The sequence below is a fragment of the Phoca vitulina genome, unplaced genomic scaffold (assembly GCF_004348235.1).
Source record: "Phoca vitulina isolate PV1807 unplaced genomic scaffold, GSC_HSeal_1.0 scaffold11, whole genome shotgun sequence".
In the NCBI taxonomy this organism is placed as follows: Eukaryota; Metazoa; Chordata; class Mammalia; order Carnivora; family Phocidae; genus Phoca; species Phoca vitulina.
This window is the reverse complement of record NW_022589714.1, coordinates 27,194,657-27,219,101: the sequence shown is the minus strand read 5'-3', so window position 1 is coordinate 27,219,101 and position 24,445 is coordinate 27,194,657. Positions and strand designations below refer to the sequence as shown.

Here is a 24,445-nt window from a genome sequence, read left to right as displayed (position 1 = left end):
TAATAGGTCATGAAGGTGGAGCCCTCATGATGGGATTTGTGTCCTTATAAGAAAGACACAAGAAGGCTTGCTTTTCTTTCTGCTCGCCATCATGCGAAGATAAAAGAAGACTGCAAACCAGGAAGACTGCCCTCACTGAGAACCAAGTCTGCTAGCATCTTGATATTGGACTTCCCAGCCTCCTGACTGCGAGTAATAAATGTTTGTTGTTTAAGCCACCTATTCTATAGTAAATTGTTATAGCAGCCCAAGCAGACTAAAACAAGTACTATGGTTATGTAAAAGAAAATTCTGATTCTTAGGAAATACACACTGAAAACATTAAGGTGTAAGGAGGCATGATAAATGCAACCTACTCTCTGATGATTTAGAAAAATATATATGTATCCTTATGTCTCTCTGTTAGTATAGAGAATATGATAAAACAAATGTTTTTTGTGAAATTTTTCTTTAAGTGTGAAACCATACAGAGATGTTTTGCTTCTGCTTAGGATTTTTCATTCTCCTTTAGCTTGTGTGAAGAGACATATTAAAAATGATTTAAATTCCTTCACAGTTGCTCTTCAATAAATGGACTTTGACAATTATTCTAACATGTACATTATCACAGAGGAAGTTAGAGAGATCTTAATACTTATGGTTGGCCAGCAAGACTGTTACAATTACATCTATACATATACTATTGCAACAAGACCAATTCCTTTAATGAATATAAAGCAGTTTTAATACTTTTGTTGTCTATGGTGTTTTCAAAACTTGGGATGCCTGAGTGGCTCAGTCAGTTAAGTGTCTGTCCGTTTAGGTGTCTGCCTTTGGCCTCAGGTCATGATCCCAGGGTCCTGGGATCCATCCCCCCCCGCATCAGGCTCCTGAGAGGAGAGCCTGCTTCTCCCTCTCCCTCTGCCCCTCCTCCCCTTGTTTTCTCTCTCCTTCGCACTGCTCTCTCTCTCAAATAAATGATCTGTTTTTTAAAACATTTTATTTATTTATTTGAGAGAGAGAGAGAGCACGAGTGGGGAGGAGAGGGAGGAGGAGGGGAGGGAGAAGGAGGAGAGGGAGAAGCAGACTCCCCGCTGAGCAGGAAGCTCAACATGGGGCTCCATCCCAGGACCCTGGGATCATGACCTGAGCCGAAGGCAGACGCTTAACCAACTGAGCCACCCAGGTGCCCCTAAATAAATAATCTTTTAAAAAAACAACCTCTTATGACACCCGACAAGCTGAACCTCAAAAGTTTTGTTCAGTGGCTTTACATGGAGAAATAATGTTACTACGGTGCAAGTACAGTGAATGATGATCCTCCAAGTATTTCTAGAAAGGGGGTAGTAAGTTTTGCAAATTACTCAAAATGTGTAATAATGGCACCAAAAACTACTCTCCCCATTTTACTCATACAGGCAAATATATCATTGCCTGAAGGGGGAAAATGTCCATATTCTAAAGAAGTAATTATTACAGCTTGCTCTAATAAAAAAAGTGGCTCGTACTTCTGAACTAACCATAGAAATGAACCACCCTCATTTGTCCCCTCCAACAGGCTTCTTTTCCTTATGTGAAACACTTGTACAGAATTCCAGACCCGAGAGGAACAAAGAAAATGTACTTAGAGATCTATGGGCTCGTCATTTATACTCTTTCAGAACCGAATTCTTTTTGTTCTGCTCCCATAACTCCCAGAAAATGATTATGTCAACTGGTTCCATATTATCCTAAGATCCATCTTCTTCCCTGAAGAATATTCTGTTTTGGAATAAATGCCTATAAATCCATTTCTTTATTAGAAATTGTTGAAGAGGCTATTCCAGTTGCCAGGTCTTAAAACCAGAGCATTTAATCCAAACCAAATATGGTTCTTAATAACAGAATTGCATGGGATGTATTTGTGCTTTTACTAAAGCGTACTAAGATTTGGTGCTGTGTGTATATGAATTCTTTTGCCCAAGCTGAATGCCCCTTAAGTAAATTACAGGTTCATGCTACTTTCCCTTTTTTCAGATTTATGAAAATATTGGATAATAATTCTCATTGAGGGTTTGAGCCTTTCTGATGCATTTAATTTGCCTCTTGGTGGCATTCTCTTAGTCAAGAACCAGGTCTCCAGAATCTTAAATGCTGCTATGCAGCCAATGTTCAGACAGATGGTTCTGTAAATAACCATTCAACACAAAAAGCAAGTCAATAGAAAACTGATGAAAACAAAACTAAAGTCAAAGCCTATACTTCTCTGTTACATGGTGAGTTGAAAGAATAATATCAACATAATGTCACTGATGTAGATCTAGAAATCTATTATGATGTTGCTTAGGACAAAGTCTAAGAACTAAATTTGAGGAGATATCAAGCCAGTGATGGACTCTCTTCACAATCTTAACTCATAAAGCAAAATAATGGATCCATGGCCCTAAAAAAAAATTTTCCTCGTCACACAAAAAAACATTTCCCCATAGTTAAAAAGTCTCCATTTTGAACCCTGAACCAAGAAGCAAACAACTCTACTTCTTCCAAATCTAACCAGTTTCCTACTATACACACTGGCCTTAATATCACCCATCCCAGTCTCTTCTTAATTTCCTCAGATTGAGAGACTCCTAAGCTTTGTCTATGGTTTCTTCTTCTTTGCTACACCAAGCTAAATAAACCTGGCTTTGTGGTAAATATAGGCATGTCTCTAATATTCTATTAGTGGGTTTCACAGGATTTTCTTATGAACACATAGTCCCCCTACCCAGAAAAAAATTACTTTTAATGTATAGGTAGTTTTCCTATTTCAGGCATGGCTTGGTGGTTTGACATGGTTCCAATATTATATATCTTGCATTTTTGAAAAATAGGAATTTAGAAATTTTGGCTAAACATTTTCAGTGGAGATAAAAACACTCTATAGTATAGAGTACATGCCAAAGCTTAACCATTTCATTTCCCAATCACTAGACATTTAAATGTTTTCCAATTTTTCTATTACAGACACGTCTATGATAAATAATATTTTGCATAAAGATTTTCCTACAGATTAAAATGTCCTCAGGATAAAGCCTTGCAATGACAACTGAATTGAAGAGTGTGAGCATTTGGGGGCTCTAGCCATATAAAGCTTGTTTTCCAGGAGTTTTACCCATTAATTCCTACCTGTAACTGGTCTCTCATTCTCAGTTTGCTTCTAGAATTCTCAAACTTAGGTAGAAAAGCAAATGAAATCATAAAGCACTTGCTGGAAATGCAGGAAATACCAAATATTAAGGATAATTACTATAGACATAAATACTCAGATGGTAGATTTGCATATAGACAGGCAAAAACAGGCATCTAAGATGTAAAAGAATTTTCCGGCTTAAAAGATCCTTTTCAAAATTGTCGGTGTGAAAAAAAAGCCGGATTTTTTTGTAAGATAATAAAGTGAGAAAAACCACACAGGTGAACATGAGTGAACTATTTTATAGAGTGCTTTTTGACTGTGAACACTGAAAAAAGGTAAGCTATTTTAGTAAGGTAGTATCTGAGAATATCCTTAAACAGCACGTTATTATCACTGGTCTAGGGCTTAGTGATAGTTAGCTAGGCCTTGGCCCCCTGTCATCTTGGGCCCCAGACTCTGTTGCTTCGCCAGTTTTCTTCAGGGCAACCTGGTGAGCGGAACTCTGGTCCTCAATTTTCCTTCTCAGGTGTATTAATATATGCTGTGGCTCAGAGAATGAAGCTAGGTGAGTAACATAAGGACACCTTGGATTTCTTTCCTTATCACAAAATTCAACTAAGCCTCCACATTCCAGGCCCATTGCAAAAAAAAAGAAAAAAAGAAAAGGAAAGGAAAGGAAAAGGAAGATGAGAATTTAGCCCCCATCATCCGTATTTACGGCCAAAACCGATGCCGGTGAGCTTCGCTTCCACACCCATACAATATCCAATTCCAAACCCCCCACCACAACCTCGTTACGGCCCTTCACTGTGAAACAGACCCTAGCGGGCCCACGGCTCTGCAAAGCTGCAGCTGACGTCAGCGTGGCAAAACGCATGCGCCACACCTTGGAGTCCTTTTCCTCTCTTTTCCGCCGAAGCCGGACCGGCTCAGGAACGAGCAGAACTACAACTCCCAGCATCCTGCGCGGCCCGGGGAAGGCAGGCCGGGACTGTGAGAAAGAAGCTCCGGGGGATAGCGGGCCAGAGCCGGCTTCTCCTTTTGAAGCGGTTTCACACCTCTTTCCGCCCGCGGCGTCGGTGGCGTCGGCGGCGTCGGCGCTCACGCAGGGGCGGGTCACGGCGGCGCGAAGCGGTGCTGGGCGGGAAGGGAAGTCGTGGCGGCGGCGGCGGTGGAGGCGGCTGCAGCGGGGGCAGCAGCGACGGCGGCGGCGGCGGCGGGGGCCGCAGGAGCGGTGGTGCTGTCAGTTAGGCCGTCGGAGAAATGGGAGACCCGGGGTCGGAGGTGAGTGGTCGAGCGTTGGGCCGCGGCATTCTCAGCCGAGCCGGGAAGGGCTTTGTGTTTTGTCGAGTGTGAGGCCTGGTGCGCGGCGGAGCCGCAGCGGCGGGGCGATAGCCTCCGCGTCTCGGGCCGAGCCCAGCGTTCGGGCCTGGTGCGGGTCTGAACGAGGAACCAGCGGTAACAATGGCCGCCCGGCCGCCCCCGGCCCCCTGCGCCGGCCCCGGAGGTCGCTGTTGCGGCTGCTCTGGCCGTGAGAGCGACATTTTGAGACAGGCTCGCTCTTCGGCGGTGTGCGTGCATCCCTCCTCCTGGAGGAGATTGGGGAATTCGCAGGGGCAGGTAAGTCGTTTTCGGCGTCGGCTCCCTCTGGCTCCACGTCTGCAGAGCCATAAGCCGACTCCATCGAGTCCTGTTCTTGGTCGGATTTGCATGCAGTTGTGCTCAGTTCGGTTTTCTCAAGAGCTTGCTGTGTTACAGAGCTCTTCCTTTTTCGTTGCTTTTGGGACAAATCTCTTCCTGCAAGTATGTGGCTGTATATAGATAAGCATGTTCTGCCTTATCTTTATAGATAATAGAGTCTGTCCCTCCAGCCGGGCCTGAGGCATCTGAGGCAACAACGGATGAAAACGAAGATGACATTCAGTTTGTCAGTGTAAGTAGCAACGATATTCGGGTTTTTCCCAGAATCCCAAACCTATGCGTGGTAAGCCATTATGTGATGATACCTCACCTGTCCCGTTCATCGTTCAGCAGCGAGGTATGAATGTCTCGCAGGTACTAGACACTGGGGAGCGTGGCATAGGATTAGGACATTTCCCGAAGGGGGGGGGTCTCTGAGCACCTACAGTGGCCACCGCAAAGACTGTGCCCGAAAGGACATGTTGCGCATTGAATCACGCTTCTCGTGCCTTCCTGAGCGCCATTTTATACTTCATCTAGGCAAAGTTCTGGTCTTTTAGAGTGTGTGTGGAAGCAGGGCAAGAGCGTCCTTTCAGAGATGACCTGCAGGTTAGAGGGAAGGGTCGGCTGATGATGAGGAAGGAGGTAGAAAACAAGAAGGGTTGCAAGAACTCAAAATCTGAGTGTTCTGTAGCTTCATAACATGAAGGCAAATAGCTTGAAGACTTCACCAACGTCTGAGATCATCATGTTACAGCATAGTGCAAGAGTTGGTGTTCATAATGAAGATCCCTGCATCACCAGGAACACACATGGTTTTCAGACTTCCTTCCCTTTGGGACAGTGGTCTCTCAGCATTAGGAAGTGTAAATGTGCAGATTCCTGGGCCTCACTCCACACCGACTGAATCAGAATCTGCAGGTGGGACCCAGGAATCTTCACTGTGGAACAAATGAAAGGAAATATGAATCTGTGAACCATGCTTTGTAAAGCCTTGGTTTAGCGGGGAGGGGGTTATGATGTATTTTCGGATGGTTTTCACCCAAAACAAAGGTTCTGTTTAAAGTGGTATCTTAGCCAGCTAAAAACTTCTCCAAACCAGTGATTAGTTGAGGTTTGCTGTTAAAGATGTATAATTTTTCTTTAATAGATTGTCGGATGTGTATTTGTGTTCATTGATTTGGGGCACTTTGTTAAGCTGGTTATTAAATGATATCCTTTACATACCCCAACAAGGGGCCGTTGTGGTGATCTGTTGTTGTTTTGTGGTTTAATGGGTTTATTTAGGAGTCTTTCACAAGATTTTGTGTGTGTGTGTGTGGGAGCTTTCTTCACCATTGCCAGTGCGTATTGTGCTTTGTCCTTTTATTTCAATTCCGGTATAGTTAACATACACTGTTAAATTAGCTTCAGGTGTTCTCTGTCCTCATTTTAACTTAGAAGAATTTCCGGGATCGGGGTGAATCGAATTGTATCCTACCCCTTCTTCACGGTGGACTAAAGTATGTTGGTAATGGGATTCCATGTTCCTTAGGACAAATATTTCAGGTTTCTGAATATTGGTATATTTGGAGAATATTTATCTTGATGTTTTGTGCAAATAAAGGAATGACATACTTTATAAACTATGGGCCTTGCTTTGAGAATCACAGATGGAATTAATAAAAAGATTTGAAACCTTTTTTTGGTACTTGCGGAGTGAAAAATTATAGTATAACTTGGATTAACAAGCTTAATAAGGTATTAAGCTGAAGTTTAAAATATTCTTAAGTTTTAAATAGTCTTTTAAATTTTAAATGTAGAGAATCTGTATATCTTTGCCTGAAGAATAAAAAATATACAATCAGTGCATTGTGTATTCATCTCGATCCAACATCTTCTGTTTATCCCTAGGGCTTGGCAAAGAAAGGTTCAAAGTTCTGATAGTGCAAATGAAGAATTATATGTAATAAGTGCAATTACAATAGTAGAAGAAACCTATTAAAAACATTTCTTCTACATTTTTAGTGATAACACTTAAATGATAATTAATGAAACCTTAATTCTATTTCAAAATAAATTCAGAGACAGACCTTCTACTTCTTTCTGTAAACTAATCTTATACTTGACTCCTTCAGGTAATGCTTATGCAGTAAAGGTAACAGACTGTTCTCTGCTTAAGATTCCTACAGATACAAAAAGGACATTATGGTGTTGCTTCTTGATTTACTCTGGTTTGAATTTCTTAGTTCACTCTCATTAATCTAATTTTCCCATCTTTAATCCACATGGTGGCACAGCAGTCTTTATGTGGTTTGCAAAATATATAGTATCTGGAACCAAACAGCATGCTGAAGGGAAGAAATAATAAGGATGTGGAGGTGCAAAAATGAGTTCTTTCATTTAAAATTTTTTTTTTTTTTTGAAATGTACATACAGAGAACTGCACTATTTGTAAGTGTACTGTTTGATTTTGCAAAGTCAGTAACTTTGTGATCTCAAATGAGAATGTTACCATAACAAAAACTTCAAGATTTTGCTCTCATTTTCTGTTAAGTAGTATAGGTGTGTCTCCACCCACTCCCTGCCCCGCACCCCACTATTGGAAAGTAGAAATCTTTGAAACCTCTGAAAACTTCCTTAAACTAAGATGGCATAAAGTGAAGAAGCAGTTACCATTAATTTATATGGAAAATTTTTTAGCATTTCCAGACCAAAAAAATAACCCCTTTTAGGCTTTTTTGTCCTCCTAAGGAGGACACATCTTGCTAACGGATGCACAAAATAAATCAAGATACGGACAGGTGCTTGCAGATAATTCAAAGCTGTGGCAGTGAGAGGCTGAGTTTAGTTCCCAGGGAAGGAGCTTGCTTGGCTGCGCTACTCTCGCTGCTTGGGGTGCATGCTGCTTCTATAATGGCTTGCAACAAGACAAACACTGTACAGTAGTTTGGCTTTTTAAATTTTTTTTTTTTTTGGTATAAGCTAAAATCCTCTTCAGATTTCCTTCAGTTAGTGAAAATGGGTACTAATGTAGGTTTTTTGTTAAAGTGAAGTGATGTGAATGCAAGCTTTCCAAGAGTGAGAATACCTCTCTGATCCCTTATTCAGCCACCATCTTTCTGTCTTTGAAACTGCAGATATTTTAGTTAATTTACTCCCAGAAAACTTATTTTAGCTAAGAGCTGATGACATTTTCACAGTGCTGCTTTAGATACAAAGATATAAAAACTGCTGAGACAACGTATTGTAATCTCAGTAATAGCACGTGAGATTTAGGTTTCAGCCAAGGTTATTGGTATTATGTGAAATCATTGAGCATGTAGAAATAGTGAAGAAAATCAAGGTGTAATTTCATAAATAACTTCAGAAGCACGCAGGTGAAAGGATAATACTTTAACTACAGTAGAAAGGGGTCATGGGCAAAAATATCAAGGTATCTTTTGGCTGGGTGTCTTGGGCCTGTAATTAGGTCAATAAATAAAAATAATGTTGGAGCTCATGATATGCAAAGTCCTGAAGGAGGTACTCTAGAACTACAAAGATTAATTGGAAATATATCCTGCCTATAAGTGTCCATATTTCAATGTGGGAGATAAAATAGGTGATGAGAACTGTGTAAATAGTTCTAGTAGAGGGACGCCTGGGTGGCTCAGTCGGTTAATCAACTGCCTTTGGCTCAGGTCGTGATCCCAGAGTCCTGGGATCGAGTCCTGCATCAGGCTCCTTGCTTGGGGGGGAGCCTGCTTCTCCCCCTGCTGCTCCCCCTGCTTGCGCGCGTGCTCTCTCTCTCTGACAAATAAATAAATAAAATCTTAAAAAAAAAAAGTTCTAGTAGAAAGTAGTTCTTTTATAAAAAGTACATGGTGCTATTTTTAAAAAAGGCAGACTTTTTGGCATAAATAACATTTAGTATTTGTATTTAAAAGCGCATTTTGAAAAGAAATAAGGAAAGCATCAAAATGGGAAAAGCAGAGACGATTATGTGTAGTTCTGGAGGATAAAAATTTTTTAAATAGGAGAGAAAGGGTGGGCCGGATAGTGTAGATCTTGAATTGTGGCCTAAATTTGAACTTAAAGTAGTCAGTTGGGAACCATTCGAAATTTTTGAACTGGGTAGGACTACAGAAGTAAACTATATCCCTAACTTCTATATATGGAAATATATCAAAAAAAGTATGTATTATATATAAGGTTTTATTTATTTAATTTATTTTTTTTTAAGATTTTGTTTATTTATTTGACAGTGAGAGAGGGAACACAAGCAGGGGAGTGGGAAAGGGAGAAGTAGGCTTCCCGCTGAGCAGGTAGCCCCATGTGGGACTCGACCCCAGGACCCTGGGATCATGACCTGAGCAGAAGGCAGACGCTTAACGACTGAGCCACCCAGGCGCCCCTATATTTAAGGTCTTAGATTAGAGTTGTGCATCTATGCTCAAATCCATATTCTTTGTTTTAGACTGGGGTAAACTACCATTTCTTGTAGACCATATCTTAGTGTATTGACATCCACTTACACTTGACCGTCGAGCAACATGGGTTTGAATTACATGGGTCCACTTGTATGCAGATAAGATTTTTTACAGTACTTTAAATGTATTTCCCTTATGATTTCCATAATACTTTGTTTAGCTTTATTGTAAGAATACAGTATATAATATATACAACGTACAAAATATGTAGTAACTGTTACTGGTGAGACTTCCAGTCAAGAGTAGGCTTTTAGTAGTTACATTTTCGGGGAGTCAAAAGTTACATGTAGATTTTCAATTCTGTGTGGTGGGAGGGAGAGTCAGAGCCCATAACCCTCATGTTCTTCAAAGGTCAACTGTAGTAGTAGGTAATTGGTGTGTGGCTTTGTATGAGAATCATTTTTCTGACAGGAGTGAAAGCTTTTTGTGTCATTAGAAAAAAATTTTTTTTAACTTAGAATATTAATTCAGCTGTGTTCCTAAACTATTTTGCTTGTGCCTGTGCTCCTAGCCCTAATTATGTGGCCTTGGGGAGTAGAATCCCTTGATTTTGTTATTGGTACAAAAGGGATGAGAAGAATGATGGTTTACTGGTTGATGGATGGAGCAAATTCAAATAAAATACCTTTAGTTGGAGGACTACATGGATTTATACTTGTTAACATAAGCAGTCATTATAAACATTCTAAGAAACCATGTTTGACATTTATATAATAAACATTTTTGGGGGGAATTAATAACTTACTTTTTGGTTAGTGTTATGAGTTATTCAGAGTTGGGGACAATAGCAGTAAGTCCATTTTCTCTTATTGAAGGAATACAAACTATCTCAAAAACTTAGGTAATAAGGCATTGACTTAAAAATAGTATGTAGGGGGGCGCCTGAGTGGCTCATTCGTTAAGCATCTGCCTTCAGCTCAGGTCATGATCTCAGGATCCTGGGATCGAGCCCTGCATTGGGCTCCCTGCTCCACGGGAAGCCTGCTTCTCCCTCTCCCACTCCCCCTGCTTGTGTTCCTGCTCTCACTGTCTCTCTCTGTCAAATAAATAAAATCTTTAAAAAAAAATAAAAATAGTATGTAGGGTTTCCTGGCTGGCTCAATTAGTAGAGCATGCGACTCTTGATCTTGGGGGTGTGAGTTCAAGCCCCATGTTGGATATAGGGATTACTTAAAAATAAAATTCTTTAAAAAATTGTTTTTTTAAGATTTTATTTATTTATTTGACAGAGTGCACAAGTAGGGGGAGCGGCAGGTAGATGGAGTGGGAGAAGCAGGCTCCCTGCAGAGCCCGATGTGATGTGGGGCTGGGCAGGATCCTGGGATCATGATCTGAGCTGAAGGCAGACACTTAACCCACTGAGCCACCCAGGCGCGCCCCTCCCCCCCCAATAGTAGTATGTATACTTTGAACTTAGCCTCAGAATTATAATGACCACACAGCCAGTTACATATTTAGAGAACCAGGTGTAGCTCACTTAGTTTTCTCATTTGTTAAATGGAATAATAGTAATAATTCACTATTTCACCTTGTAAAGTAATTAGGGATTAAATGAAATAATGTATATGAAAAGTTCAGCACAGTGCCTGTATAGAGCCCATACAGCAATGACAAATGTTATTGATTAGTAGTAAAATAAATGGAATACTAAAATGTTTTGATTCTTTAAGTCATTATGGTAAAACTTTTCCCGTATCCAGTGTGAAAATTAGCTAAAGTGTAGAGTGTTTGCTTCTGAGTAATATTTTCCTTTGGGATACTTCTCTTTTTAACCCAGCCTCTGCCTTTTTGGTGGTCTCAAATATGTGTTTTCATCTTCTACCACTCTTTCACTTATAAGTACACAATTATTTGTTGAGTGAATGAATAAGTATTTTAAATGACTCTTGCTTTTTCTCATTTTTGGTTTTTCTATCTTGGTTCTTTTTATTCTTTTAATTAGTGTGAATCATGAAGTTACTTTTCTTCAGTAGTTCAGAAATGGTTGCATATTAGTCTAATGGTTGACCCCAGTAGTAAATTTCTAATAGTCTTCTCTCATCATTCCCTGCTCTTGTCCTTTCTACTATTTCTGCAGCTATTTTTAAATCCCATCTGTGACCATTTTCCTTATTCTGGTTTTTTGTTTTTGGGGGGTTTTCTTGTTTGTTTGTTTTTCTCCATTCTACTTTTTGCTTTATATTCTATTACCTTCTTTCATCTCCCTTTTTTCCCTATCTGTTCATGGAAGCTTTCTCTGCCCCACCTCTGTGTATTTCTGATAACCTGAGACTTTCTTGGTGTGCTATTTCTATGGACGTACATTTCTTGAAGAGACGAAATGTAACATGATTATATGAACAGGAGAAGCTATCATATTTTTACTTCTACTTTCTTTTTGTGTTTTTTGTTTGTTTGTTTTAATTCTTATTTATTTAATTGACACAGAGAGAGAGAGACAGCTAGAGAAGGAACACAAGCAGGGGGAGTGGGGGAGGGAGAAGCAGGCTCCTGGCTGAGCAGGGAGCCCGATGCAGGGCTCGATCCGATGCAGGGCTCGATCCCAGGACCCCGGGATCATGACCTGAGCCAAAGGCAGATGCTTAACATCTGAGCCACCCAGACACTCCTCTACTTTCTTTTTGGATTGAATGTATGATATTGCCCATAGCAGTGGTAGATTTTAGTCTTAAGGTAGGTGATTCATCTCTGTTGATCGTAATTGGAAACTACTCTTTCCCTCTTTTCCTCTTTTTTAAACCTCCACTTTTACAGCTCATGCAAAAATCTTAATTATTTATTACATGATCCCTGCCCAGAAGTTCTGCTCTCTGGTTTTATTTTAGTGGCTAGATAAAACCTATCTGAAAGGATAGCAGTTTTCTGCTTGGGGAGAAGTTGTAGCCTAAGAGAGAAACAAGTTATGTTTGAGACTGGATGCCTCTTCTCAGGAAGAGGATCTTTAACTGGATCTTAGCTTCTGTCTCCTGACTCTATTCTTTTTCTGTTAGTTTTTACACTAAATATATCACTTTGGTTTGCCAACAGTCAGCTTTCTGCATCTTAAGAAATCTTTCCCTCAGCTGAATTCGCCTCCTATGTTCCTTACTCTTGTTCTCAACATACTAGATTTTTAAAAATAATATTCTTTACTCATGGCTTTTACTGCCTCTTTTTCTTTTTTCAGATTTTATTTTTAAATAATCTCTACATGCAGTGTGGGCCCGAACTCACAACCCCAAGATGAGGTTGCATGCTCTGCTGACTGAGCCAGCCAGGTGCCCCTACTGCTTCATTTTCTACTTAATTTTTTTAGAGCGTAGCTTCTGTATGCTTGCTACTTTATTAAAAGTTGCTCTCAGGCATTTTAAAAATCTTGTTGCCAAATTCAGTGGCAGTTTTTTTGGTTGTCAGCATTTTGGGCCACATTAGCATTGACAACTTTTTGTTGAGGTTTTCTCTAGCTTCTTTGAATTTATGCATTCCTGATTCTTCTCCAGTCCCTGATTACCTGCTTAGCAGTTCTTCCTGAGTCCTAAAATTCCGGCATTTTCTCGAGAACCTTCTTAAATCTCTTCTTTCTCCTCTTTGCTTTCTTTGTTGGCTCTGTCACAGTTTCAGTTTAGTCTTTTAGGGGAGCAACTCCCAAATCTGTTTATCTAGCTATGTTCATACATCCAGATTACAGCCCTGGATTTCCAGCTATCTGCCAGTTACTTTTGGGTACCACTGGTACATCAACCCATTATGTCTAAAAGAATGTCAGCTTCCTGTTTCTGTATTCCAGATTTATACTAAATGGCATTAGTATCCTTCCAGTTGCCCAAGCTTGAAACTTTAAGGACTTTTTTGATTCCTTCTTATTGTTGGGGTTTTGTTTTGTTTGGGAGGGGGGGTTTGTGTTTTTTTATAGCCAACCTTTTTTTTCTCATTCTACCCATGTATTCTCTTGTATGTGTACCACAACATATTCTCTTTGCCATTATTTTAGTTTTGTATTATTGGACTGATTATCCTGCTTTCCCCACTTTCCTTACTTGTCTGTGTGATTAATCTATTTAAAGCACAGCTCTCATGTTTTTCCTATCTTTGTATTTATTGATTCCCTTTTGCCTGTAGAATCAAATCTAGGCATTTAGGCCTAGCATTCAAGGCCTGGTCTATGATGCAGTCAGAATGGTTCCAAAGAGGATGAAGAATCAGGTTTGATGTTTGACTATAGGAGTGGGAGATAAAGCTGAGCTGTTAGTCAAAGAACTGCATGTTTTTGAGCTTGGTTATCTAACATAATTAATACTCATCCCATCTAAAAAGCATTGAATCATACGATCTGCTATCTGTGTCCTTGTAGCAGTGTTCCTTTATTATTAATAATCTTTTCCTCAAAAAATGAACATTGTCGTAATATTCTACCGAGGTTTAAACTCTTAGATCTTATCGTTTCTTATGCATGTATCTGAATATTTTTCTGTTTGTTCTCATTACTTTCTGCCACCCATAGGCTTCTTCTTTAGAGGAATTTTTGCCAATCCCAACCAAAAATGGGATGTTTTAAATGACTAGTTTAGTTTGAATAACTATAAATGATTTGTTAATTTGCTCAATTCTTTCATAGGAAGGACCATTAAGACCTGTTCTTGAATACATTGATCTGGTCAGCAGTGATGATGAAGAACCTAGCACCTCTCATAGTGATGTAAGTACATTATATTTGATTTGCGTTTCTTTCACTTCTGTGATTTAAAAGACATTGCCTAAAGAGAGTTATCAAGTCAATGATCGCTGTTTTTAGGAGCTATAGTATTTTAGAGAATGGCCTGTTTCTGTAGAATGAACCACAAAGGTGTCCAGTGAGTCCTGGCCCAAAATATCTCCTACTTCCAGTTTTGTTTCGTTACTTTCGGTGAGGATGTGAAAGGATAACACAACACAGGAAAGTTCTAAGCCTTGAAGATGGTATCTGATAAAAGGAAAATGGAATAAAAACTGCAAGCTTCTTGGCTCCTTGTGCCCTTCTCCCCTTCTCCTTTCCTGTCTCTCCTCAGGTGCCACGTATAACTGGATCCTTTTCTTCCAGAACCACCTGGCCACAGAAAGTTTGTTTTACCTTGGAAGGAAGGATATGTGAAGATCTTTTAGGAAATGGAATGTGGGAAAGGGTTTAGGTGGCGTAGTATTTCAGTCATCACTCCTTTTAACCTTGTTTATCCCTCACATATTTAAAGTTTTTTTTCTCTTACCTGTGATTTTTTTAGTTGTGGGTTTGACCCTTAAACTAATACTTCCCTTACTCTGAGAATCAAACTAGCTGAGCCCTTTGTAGCAATCTTGTCTTTCATTTGTCTTAGCCCAAATTTCTATTAATGGGCTATTTTCTTGATGGGTTGAGAACTCCTGGCTCTTGTTCAAGGTGGCCAGAAAACTTCTTTCTCTATGATACAGGGGATTGAGACTTGGACTTGGAATCAGTATACGTAGGTTTTAGTCTGAGCTTTACTCCTTATTAATTCTGTGACTTCGGATAAATTAGGAAGCCTTTAACCTTAGTTTCTTTATCAAATAAGAGTAATACCTACCTCACAGGGTTGTTGTGAGGACAAAATGAGGTAAAAAATACATAATGTAAGCTCCTTGGAAACTACAAACAATAAAGTAGGACTATGCAACTGGAAGGTTTTGTTATGCATGGAGACTGAACAGGAGAAAATTTTAAAGGGGCTTAAAAGTGACTCTGCAGTGGGGACTTTTAGAAATATTTTTTGTTCTCAGTGGAACTTTTCCCAAGTTCTCTGTACCATTTTTAGCTTCTACTTGTTGACTTACATACATTGAATGGGATTTTTTTAATCACCAGTAGTCTCACCACCTCTTCTTATCCCAGCATGGGACCAAGCAGCAGGCCAGGATGGCAGCACTTGAACTGGGCTTGTTTTCACTCTCTTTTTTCATAGACAGAGTGCCACATTAATGGCCGTAGTTGGTATTGGGTTTTTGGGTAGTGAAGCTTGTGGATTTGACTTCTGTGATCCCCTTGCTGATCTGTAGTGGATTGCATCTTTCATTGTTGTTATAATAATTTAAAAAATTGAGTTCTACTTACTGGACATGCATCTCTGCACTTGAAAGTTAACATATTAAAAGCATTTTTTTTTCTTCCTTGGTTTTCTTGTTCATGTGGATAACCCAGAGAATGCCTGAGTCTAAGGTGCCATCCTCTGAGAATCATCGCCCAGAAATGTGCTCTAGCTGCAGTGTTCCTCTTCCCATTGGAGACAGCAGCTCCTCCTCTGGGAGTTGCACCAGCAGTCCACAAAGGATAGTTTCTCAACCTTCTTCTGTTGAGAACCCATTGGAGAACCAGAAAAATGATCAAAATAATTCAGATATTAAGATCTCTGAGACAGAGACACTTAAACCATCACAAAATTATCAGACTCAGCCTTCATCTCCAGTTCTGGTCCCCCAAGAATCTTTGGCCTCTTCAGAGGTCAAGGAGGATTTACCTGTAGAGTCTTCTTCAGTTTCACAGCATGGACAGGATGCCATCCTTTATCTTCAGACACAAGTGGCTGAGATGTCCCGAGTGATCCGTGATCTGCAGTCTAGGAGCTGTTTTAGATTTCATCATTCTAGGCCAAGTGAGAACTCCTCAGTGCCATGGGACATCTCCACCTCCAAGGATGAAAATTTATCCACAGTTGATGAAGAAGCTGACTGCAAATCCCCCTCAGCTGATGACAGAGGGCAGCCAACTGACCCCAGTCAGTCTAGTTTCACAGGTCTTTTGAAAAGAATGGAACAGAGAGGTGTTATAAAGAGAGTAACGTTACAGTCTGAAGCAGAATCATGTGAAGGGAAGCCTGATTATGTGACCTCTAAGAAACGTTTGGTTCCTCCATTGCATCCTCTTCTGAGAATTGCCACCACTGAGGTTTTTAAAGACCCTGCTGATTGCCATCCTTCTTCCTTCATGGGGCACAGGGTATATCCTGTGGCCAAGGATACCTCTCCTTTCCAACCAAATCCACCAGCTGAGGGCCCTATTGTAGAAGCATTAGAGCACAGCAAAAGAGGAAGCACAACATCTCCTCTAGATTCTACCTCAAAAGAAATGGAGGTCATGGGTTGTAGATTCTACCATGCTGCTTCCATTGCAGCCCGAGCTGCTAGCTACATGGCCTATATGACTCAATATCAGCGTAAACTCTGGGAAGATATGGAGGATCTGGTTCATGACCCAGAGTTTGATCGTGGAAAAGCAAGATGTATAATATCTGATGGTATGGATGCAGGCCTTTGGCAGCTTTGTACTACTAGGGACATAATGGATTCTGTAGTCAGAGTTATGGCAATGGCAATAGACTACAGAAGACAAGCCTGGCTCCGACTTACATCTCTCACTAAGAAAACCCAGGAGAAGATCTCACACTTGCCCTTTGATGGTACTTCCCTCTTTGGACAAGATGTGAATGCTGTTGTTGCAGAAGAAAACAGTATTAAAGAAAATGACTATAGAGACCACAACAAATACTATAACCAACATCGATACTTTTATAGTCATGATCAGAAAGCACATTATCACAATAGAGGATATTCCAAAGGAGATTGGTACAAACCTCGAAACCACCCCTATAGATACAGAAAAAAGGGAGAATCCCCCGAACGCCATGGGTACAAGAATTAATAGCCTGTTTGCGTTCAGCAGCATAGTCATCCAAGATCCTAACTATTTTACTTGCTATTCCCCACTCAAACAGGATCTACAGGTAGGAGGTCACCTCAGAAACTGATGCATGTCTGGAATTATCACAGCTAACATTTAAATTCTAGACTTTTCAAATGAAGTATATAATAAAGAGACTCATGTTTTATTGGCCAAGTGAGCAGTAGAGACTTTCATCTAAGTTGGGTTGGACAAAGGTTTACCCCTTATTTCTGGTCCAGAATAAGTTCAGAGGAGGGTACTCAGGAATCTGAATCCTCTTGTGATTAAAGAAAAATATAAAGATTTGTTCCTCAGGAAAATCTTACTGGTAAACTGAGGACTGGCCGATTTGGGGTCTGGAAATAACCTACTATTAGATCTTTGTTTACTAATACCAGAGGCAGATCCTTCGTTTTTAGGTCATCAGTGCTTCCTTGTTCAGGCGTCAGCTTGTCAGATCTTCACAAAATGACAAGTCTGTTGTACTCTGTTTATGTCAGGATGATCAACTTATCAAGAGTCCATCCTACTCTCAAGCTCTCTCAGACTTCAGAATCAACCATGAAGCTGTATGTCAAGAACTGGAATACAAATAAAATTTTGCCAAATCCAGTTTGCTTCCAGTGGGATGGCTAGATGTTACAGGTCTACTGTGGACACCAGCTGGAAAAAGACTTTCCTACCTGTAACATCTCTAGAAATTTTCACAGTAACTATCTATCGAGACTGATGGCTACCGTGTCATTACCACTCAGAGCTACATGTGAGAGAATTCTTTGTTACCATCACGCCTAAGTCTCCATCCTATCAAGCTCTCAGATGTAAAGAAGCTGTGAGACCCAGTCATGGTGTTCTCTCAGGATATTCTGGGCCTTTCACCAAGATGACCTCCTTAAACAAACCTACCTTCTAAACAATTAACTTTTTTGAGCTTGATAATTCATCACTCTAAACACAAAAAAGATATGTACATTAGTGCCCTGGATATAAAGGATGTTATACCATCCAGGCATGCAAATCTGAACTCTATAAGAGAATTCCAAACATGCCTGACAATCTGGTCCTCTTATTGAAATAAAGAGGGATGCCATCAAACTAGATGATACTGAGAATCCTTAAGTGTTAAGAGTATTACTGTGGATGTCATAAAGAGAACATCTCACACAGCTCTGTTTCTGGATATCTATGTAAATGATGATATCCATTAGAGATTTCTTAAAAGTCTGAAATCAAGACTTCAACATGTTCTTGGTTTACTGGTCCCTTAATCTAGTCAGACTCTTACCACGAGAGACGACTTATCTTTTTGCTCCCAGTTGGTTCCATTAATAGTTCTTCACAATTCTGGAACTGGCAGCAGATACCTCAATTGTATATCCCACAGTATCTTTTTAATCTCAAGGCAGTGGCTGTACAGTATACCAGCCCTTAGATCCTCGTTTTCGCAGCATGACTTCAAAAATGGAGAAAGTGTCAAGTTTGAGGGGTCTGAATACATCACCTAATATTATTTTGCTTGGCAGCCAAAAAAAGGTTTTTTTATCAACAGACTTAAAATTTTGTAACTTGATTTGTCAAACATCTTCATTTATTTCATCTGCTTGATCAAAATATTTTGGGTCTACTGTTAGTGGAATATAACACTGTTTTAGGGTTCGTGTGGTTTCTGTTTCTTGCCATAGTTCTTGCACAATGGTAATTGACATTTTCCCTAGTGCCCCACTTTTTGATGGTTGAAGCTCATTCCCCCTCCATTGTAACTATCTTCACCCTTTTTACTACTTTTCTTCCTCTCCCTATTTGTGCTAGAGGTTGAAGACGCAAACATCCCTACTTAGAAGAAGCTATTTTATTTTGTCAGATAATTTCAGAGTACTATATTGGTCCTATTTTTAGATTAAGCCTAAACAACAGGCTTGATATAGGAAATCGTCTTGCAAGCAAATTTGGTCAAGTCATATTTAGAGTTAGCATTTACCTTTATTTTTGTATATTTTCCACCGTGTTTTACTTACGCCTTTTTTAGGTCCATGTCATTGATGTAGAAACTCTTCCAAATTAAACTCTAGAAGAGCATTGATGAACTACCTTTAACAAGGGCCTAAAAAAATCATAGATTTTTATAGTTTACAATATACATCACATCAGTCAAGCAGTCTCATGTGCCCTTGACATGGCACTGTAGGTTTTTTATGAAAGGAATAGTCACAGGTGAACTTACTGGAGAGAGGAGACCTTGGAACTGGTCTATGTGGCTGCACAGTTGTTCCCAATTAGCCAAGGCTACTTCAGTCTGTTCCCACTTTTCCATTTCTCCCCTTTCTTTCCCTGAATTAGATACTGGGTTACAAATGTGTTGATTTTTGAGGTACTCTTATTTTCCAAAATCTAAACCAAAGTAAACGATGCTTGAAGATGTGATTCTCTGAAACTGCAATGGCATTTCCACTTAACATGCTCCTTTTAAATTTTTTGTTTTGAATTGTGGTCAGAAAAAAGACAACATAAAATTCACCACCTTAACCATTTTTAAGTGCACAGTACACTAGTGTTTGCTGTATTTACATTGTGTAGCTCCTCCTTAAATATTTATAAAACAGCATTGCTATTCTCTTCCTCTTGTGTTATTTATGTTGCTCAGTATTAAAGTAACATTGCTTTACCACTCTCTGATAAGCGCAAATATCTCCAGAAAATTTTCCTAAAAGTGGAAAGGTATTGCGGAATCATCGAATTGTTGATCAAGTAGATAACTTCTGAAAGGGATTTGTTAGTTGAGTGGGGACTGTCTCAGAATGCAGTAGAATGGGAACAGCTTTTAGCTATAGATGAGTTGGTCTCTTGATTGCAGAAGAAACAATATCCTTAATCTGTTTATTTTAAAATCATTCTCTGGCATACTTGGATGATGATGGTGTTATAAAATAAAAAGGGGACTTGATCTAGGGAGACAGCCCCTAAAGCATATGGAATTCAAAATTAGATATTAAGTTTTCATACTGTGCCTGCCATAGGATGCTCCATTAGGTAAACCTTGGATGTTTAAATATCTCTAGATTTTCTAGGAAGCTTTGGGATAATTGCAAATTTAATGATTTGGTATTCTCAATGGGGATGCGTCTAATCATTTTTCTTCAAAATGTTATTTCTCCACTAGACATAAAATGTATGTGAAGACAATATGATTTCTTGCAGTTATTGTGTACAGAGAAACTGTTTCCATTGTTATATGAAGTGCCTTTTTAAATTTCACCCTATTGTTTAAAACTTAACATTTTGATGTATTGCATATGTTGCTGGTGATATTTATGTGAGTTCTGTACAGTGATTTTTTTTAATCTTGTAGTTTTTTCATTATCTGTACAATTGCACTAAATGTACTCTCCTTCTGAATGTTAATTTGTTTTCTTTATAGCACTGTTAATCCATTTCAGAAGGTTGTAGAGTATGCCCCTCCCCCTTTATTTAAATAACGTCAGAGTAGTTCTTTTTAGTTATTAGTGATTGGCTCAGTTTTCTGAGCATTAAGGCAGCTTTGTTTTCTATCTGCACGTTCTAGGTTTTCGATTTGAGTCATTTGTCTCATAACTAACCTTGTTCTAAGCCATGGTAACACAACTTATATTTGATAAGTGGATGTGTTTACTTGGTAAGAAGAAACAAGAATATTAGGAAAAGCAGTAAATTTGCTGACACTTTATCCTTTCTTTTTAGACAGTGTGACAGTTTCCTTATCAGTGTAATTGCATTTAAACTTTTTTTTTTTTTTAACTGCGTGGCAGCTTCTTTATAATTCCATTTATTTACTTAGCCCTCAAGATAACATTTTGAGGGGAACATAAACTCTTTCAGGATACTTGGATACTATTTGGTATATTACATTAGTACTATACTAACAATTTACTGAATGATACCTAAGTGACCTGACTGATAATGTCCTTAAGGGCCCAATACATCAGGATAACCTCTCAGGTACTAAAAATGAGGAGGTTGGAATAGACACAATCCAGAATCCCTTCTAGTTATAAAATTGGATACAGAGTTAAATGACACATTCACTATTCTTGAGGATATAATTTAGTGGGATTCTGATGAAGGTTAGAAATTATGGACTAGAACTTTGTAGAAATAGTTTAAAGATTGCAATAACTGAAAACTTTTTTTTTTACGTGAGGCATATTTTGCCCCAGACTTGCACTGTTTTAGGTTTCCTTGTCTTTTGAAATTTACCATTCTTAATGTTAGTGGCTAGTCCAATAATTGATTGTGATATCTGTGTGCATCTTATGCATGTCAATCAGTTGGCCAGGTCCATTCTATATAGTTTCCATTTGTGGATACAGAAACCAATCAATTCTTCCATTTTTCACTTAAGAAAATATACAGGCGGAAGTTTTATTTAACTGATGATGATCACTGTTGAATGCAAATCTTTTAGTTATTTTTCCAGAAATAATGAGTTTTGTAAGCCATTAAAATATTCTTTTATGGAATTTCCCTTCCTGGATGAATGATAAGAATATTGTTTTATTAAATTTTTTTTCTCCTGTTGATTAGTGGGATAATATTTTTGTACTACTTTGTGTTTTTGTTTGCCTGACTTTATAGTAATGAAAACTTTTTTATAGTAGTGTTTGGTACCATTGAGATTTCTTATTACTGGAAATTATATGTTTGCTTCCAGTGGGGTATATCTGGAAGTGATCACAGTCCAACTGTGTCCTTTTGATGTTATCGTATTAATTGTTTCATTCTTTATATTGATCTTTTCTTCCCCTTTATGTAACACCTCTTTCTAGAAGGATGTCTGATCTTCCCTTAATCTCTTTGATGTAGATTATATTTTTTATTCTACCAGTAAATACTAGCCAGGATTTGATGTGGCTTTGTATTTGTGTACTTAAATACAATGCCTTCAGCATTATTGTAAGAGATTTTCTAGTTTTCTCTTTTGTCCTTTTTTAAAAAAGCAGCCAGTCCAGTCTCTGGAACTATTATTTCCTGGCTATTGAACTTCAGTCAGTTTTTAATGCCTTCTTATTTAATGGTAGTCTTATTTTTCTCATTTTGCATAGTTTTCACACAAATGTATTACTACATATGGTTTATGGTTAATTGCATCTTACAAAAATTCTAAGCCCATCACCATGAAGTTATAGAACAGCTCTGACATAAACTGTATCTTAAAATTAACCAGTTTTCTCTAGGTCTTAAGGGCTTTATGTATTTTATTGAGATAACTATTTCAAATGATCTCTTGGATTTTCTAATGCCTTGTCAAGAATTCAGCAAGAATTCTCAGGTTGTCTGTACTTTCTTTTAGGACTTTGGAGATCTCTCAAGTTGTATTGAGTTTTCTAATATTCCTAAGTCTATTCCTTGGTAGCAGTGAAAGTAAATGGTTTATATCTAGTTGTATTTTAAACTCTTCTTTGATCTTAAATGCTTCAAGTGTTATTAATGAGTTCTGTTAGTAGTCTCTTTATAAGACCTATTTTCATGTGCTATTTTTTCCCGTCAGCTATCTATCATACGCCTTCTCTTTTCTGTCATTGCCCATAAGAGTAGCTCTATCACATCATTCAGTTTTGAGGGCTACAGTTAGACCTCTTGTCAACTCCCACTTTTATCTGTGATGGCTGTTTCACACTACTTAGTGTGCATTTAATACTAATATGCTATAATAACTATCATGTTTGTGGTCCCTTTATCTGTACCACTTTTAATTACTAGGGCAACATGATCTGGGTGATTGGGGGGAGCATTTTCCAAGTCACTAAACAGTCTCAAATTTTCAGTTCCATTTTTTTGAACATATTTAATTACATTAAACATCCTGCTGTTAGGTGTGCAGCCCTTCCTTTCTGCCTTGGTTCGAGTATAGTCAGTGTTTAATTAGCCTCATTTAGATTCTTAGCAAGAGTTGCATGCAGGTTGGTCTTTGTCTAATGGCTTATAACAACTCATGTTTACTTTTAGCAAAAATACCTTTTGAGATCTTGGAAGCACCTTGATAGCCTTGGGCCTGACGGTTGTCTTCCTGCCTGGGAAGCAAGTAGAGGAGAGAATTTTCATTTATACAGCTCACATTTACTGCGCTGTGTGCCAAAAGTTACAAGGCGTTCTTGAGGAAGAAATTCACCGTTACTTTGCAGATGAGGAAATGAAACATCATTAAGCACGTTGCTCAAGTGGTGGAGCCTAGCTTTTGAATATTGACTCTATTCCTCCACAGTCTCAGTTTAGCATTATACTAGGCTGCCTCTTTGTATTTTTCATGGCTCAACTCAAGTCTTAACCTCTCTGATAAGCTAATTTGACCTATACTAATCTTTTTCTTCCCTAAATTTTGTGTTTATGGCTGTACTCTCATCCCTTAGTACTTGATGTCTTCTATTATCTAATTCCTGGTCATTTCACTTGTCAGATCAGAAACTCTAACCTCTTCATTTTCCCATTGAGATTTCACTGTGTGGGACTAAGATTGTCTTGATGTATGGTCATTGGCTTGTTTCACATATTCCATTCATTTTCTGCACTGATCATTTTAGTCAAGGGTCTTTTTTGGTGGTTTTTTTTTTTTCTTCTGCCTTTTTTGTTAAACCGTTTTGTTTCAGATACACAAAGTTTGTTTTTTTGGCGTTTTTTTCTGGCATCTTTAGGATATTGGCTAGAAAGGAAGGTGGAATGGTGCAAAGCACATGGTATTTAAATTCTAAGACCTTGATCTGAGTATTAGCAAGTCACTTATTTTCTGAGCCTCAGTTTTCCTACTCTCAAATGAGGTAATGCCTGGAAGTACTTTGAAATTTCAAAAGCCCAGTATAGATTTCTTTCATAGGTGTGCTGTTTCTACACGTAGATATAACTGTGGGATGGTATTGGATATAAATACAGATACATTTTAAGATGTATATTTAATAGCATGTAATTGTTCATGTCATCAGATTTTGTTCCCCTCGTTTACAGTTTTTAAGGCTCAACCATTAAGCTGTATTACAAGCCCATCAATGGACTAAGTCGTTGAAAGGCATATTTAAAGTAAAATAGTCTCTTTTCTCAAGTGCAGGCTAAGAAATGCTCATTATAAACAATAAGGAAATAAAGAGAATGTAGAATGAAGAGCTAGGTTATGTAGGTATGTGTATATGATTTTTGATGGATGGTGTTTTGTCACTGTGTCTGTTGGCAACAATCTTCTATCATAGTTTTCAATACCTTTGTGCAAGCAGACACTGAGGAAGCTCTGGGGGAACCTGGAGTTAATAAGAGATGGTATATTCTCTTTAGAGAAAGAAATAACAATACAATGTAACTGTCCTGTTTAGAGGCATGCGTGCAATGAAGTTGAACAAAAGAGGGCCATCTAGAGGGATCAGAGAAGCTTTTTTTACTTAGCAGATACTTAAGCTGAGGTCTGCAGCATGATTGGAGAAGAGATAGTTGGACCAGTGGAGAATCAGTAGCCAGGCATTGAGATGAATCAGTGCATGCAAA

General features: G+C 38.8%; 1 protein-coding gene across 3 annotated transcripts in view; it reads left to right on the top strand.

Moving 5' to 3' along the window:
* The first annotated feature begins 4,098 nt into the window (after positions 1-4,098).
* ZNF451 (zinc finger protein 451) overlaps positions 4,099-24,445 on the top strand; it is a 95,764-nt gene continuing 75,417 nt past the window's right edge. Inside the window, exons 1-4 of one of the 3 annotated variants that reach the window (XM_032409583.1) lie at positions 4,099-4,417; positions 4,983-5,066; positions 13,859-13,939; positions 15,431-19,589. In XM_032409583.1, the coding sequence (XP_032265474.1) occupies positions 4,397-4,417; positions 4,983-5,066; positions 13,859-13,939; positions 15,431-16,927 (1,683 nt within the window). In that variant the 5' untranslated portion in view covers positions 4,099-4,396 and the 3' untranslated portion in view covers positions 16,928-19,589. Of the gene's footprint in view, positions 4,418-4,448; positions 4,754-4,982; positions 5,067-13,858; positions 13,940-15,430; positions 19,590-24,445 lie in introns of those variants that run through there. The other 2 variants (XM_032409582.1, XM_032409581.1) reach the window with 2 other exon arrangements.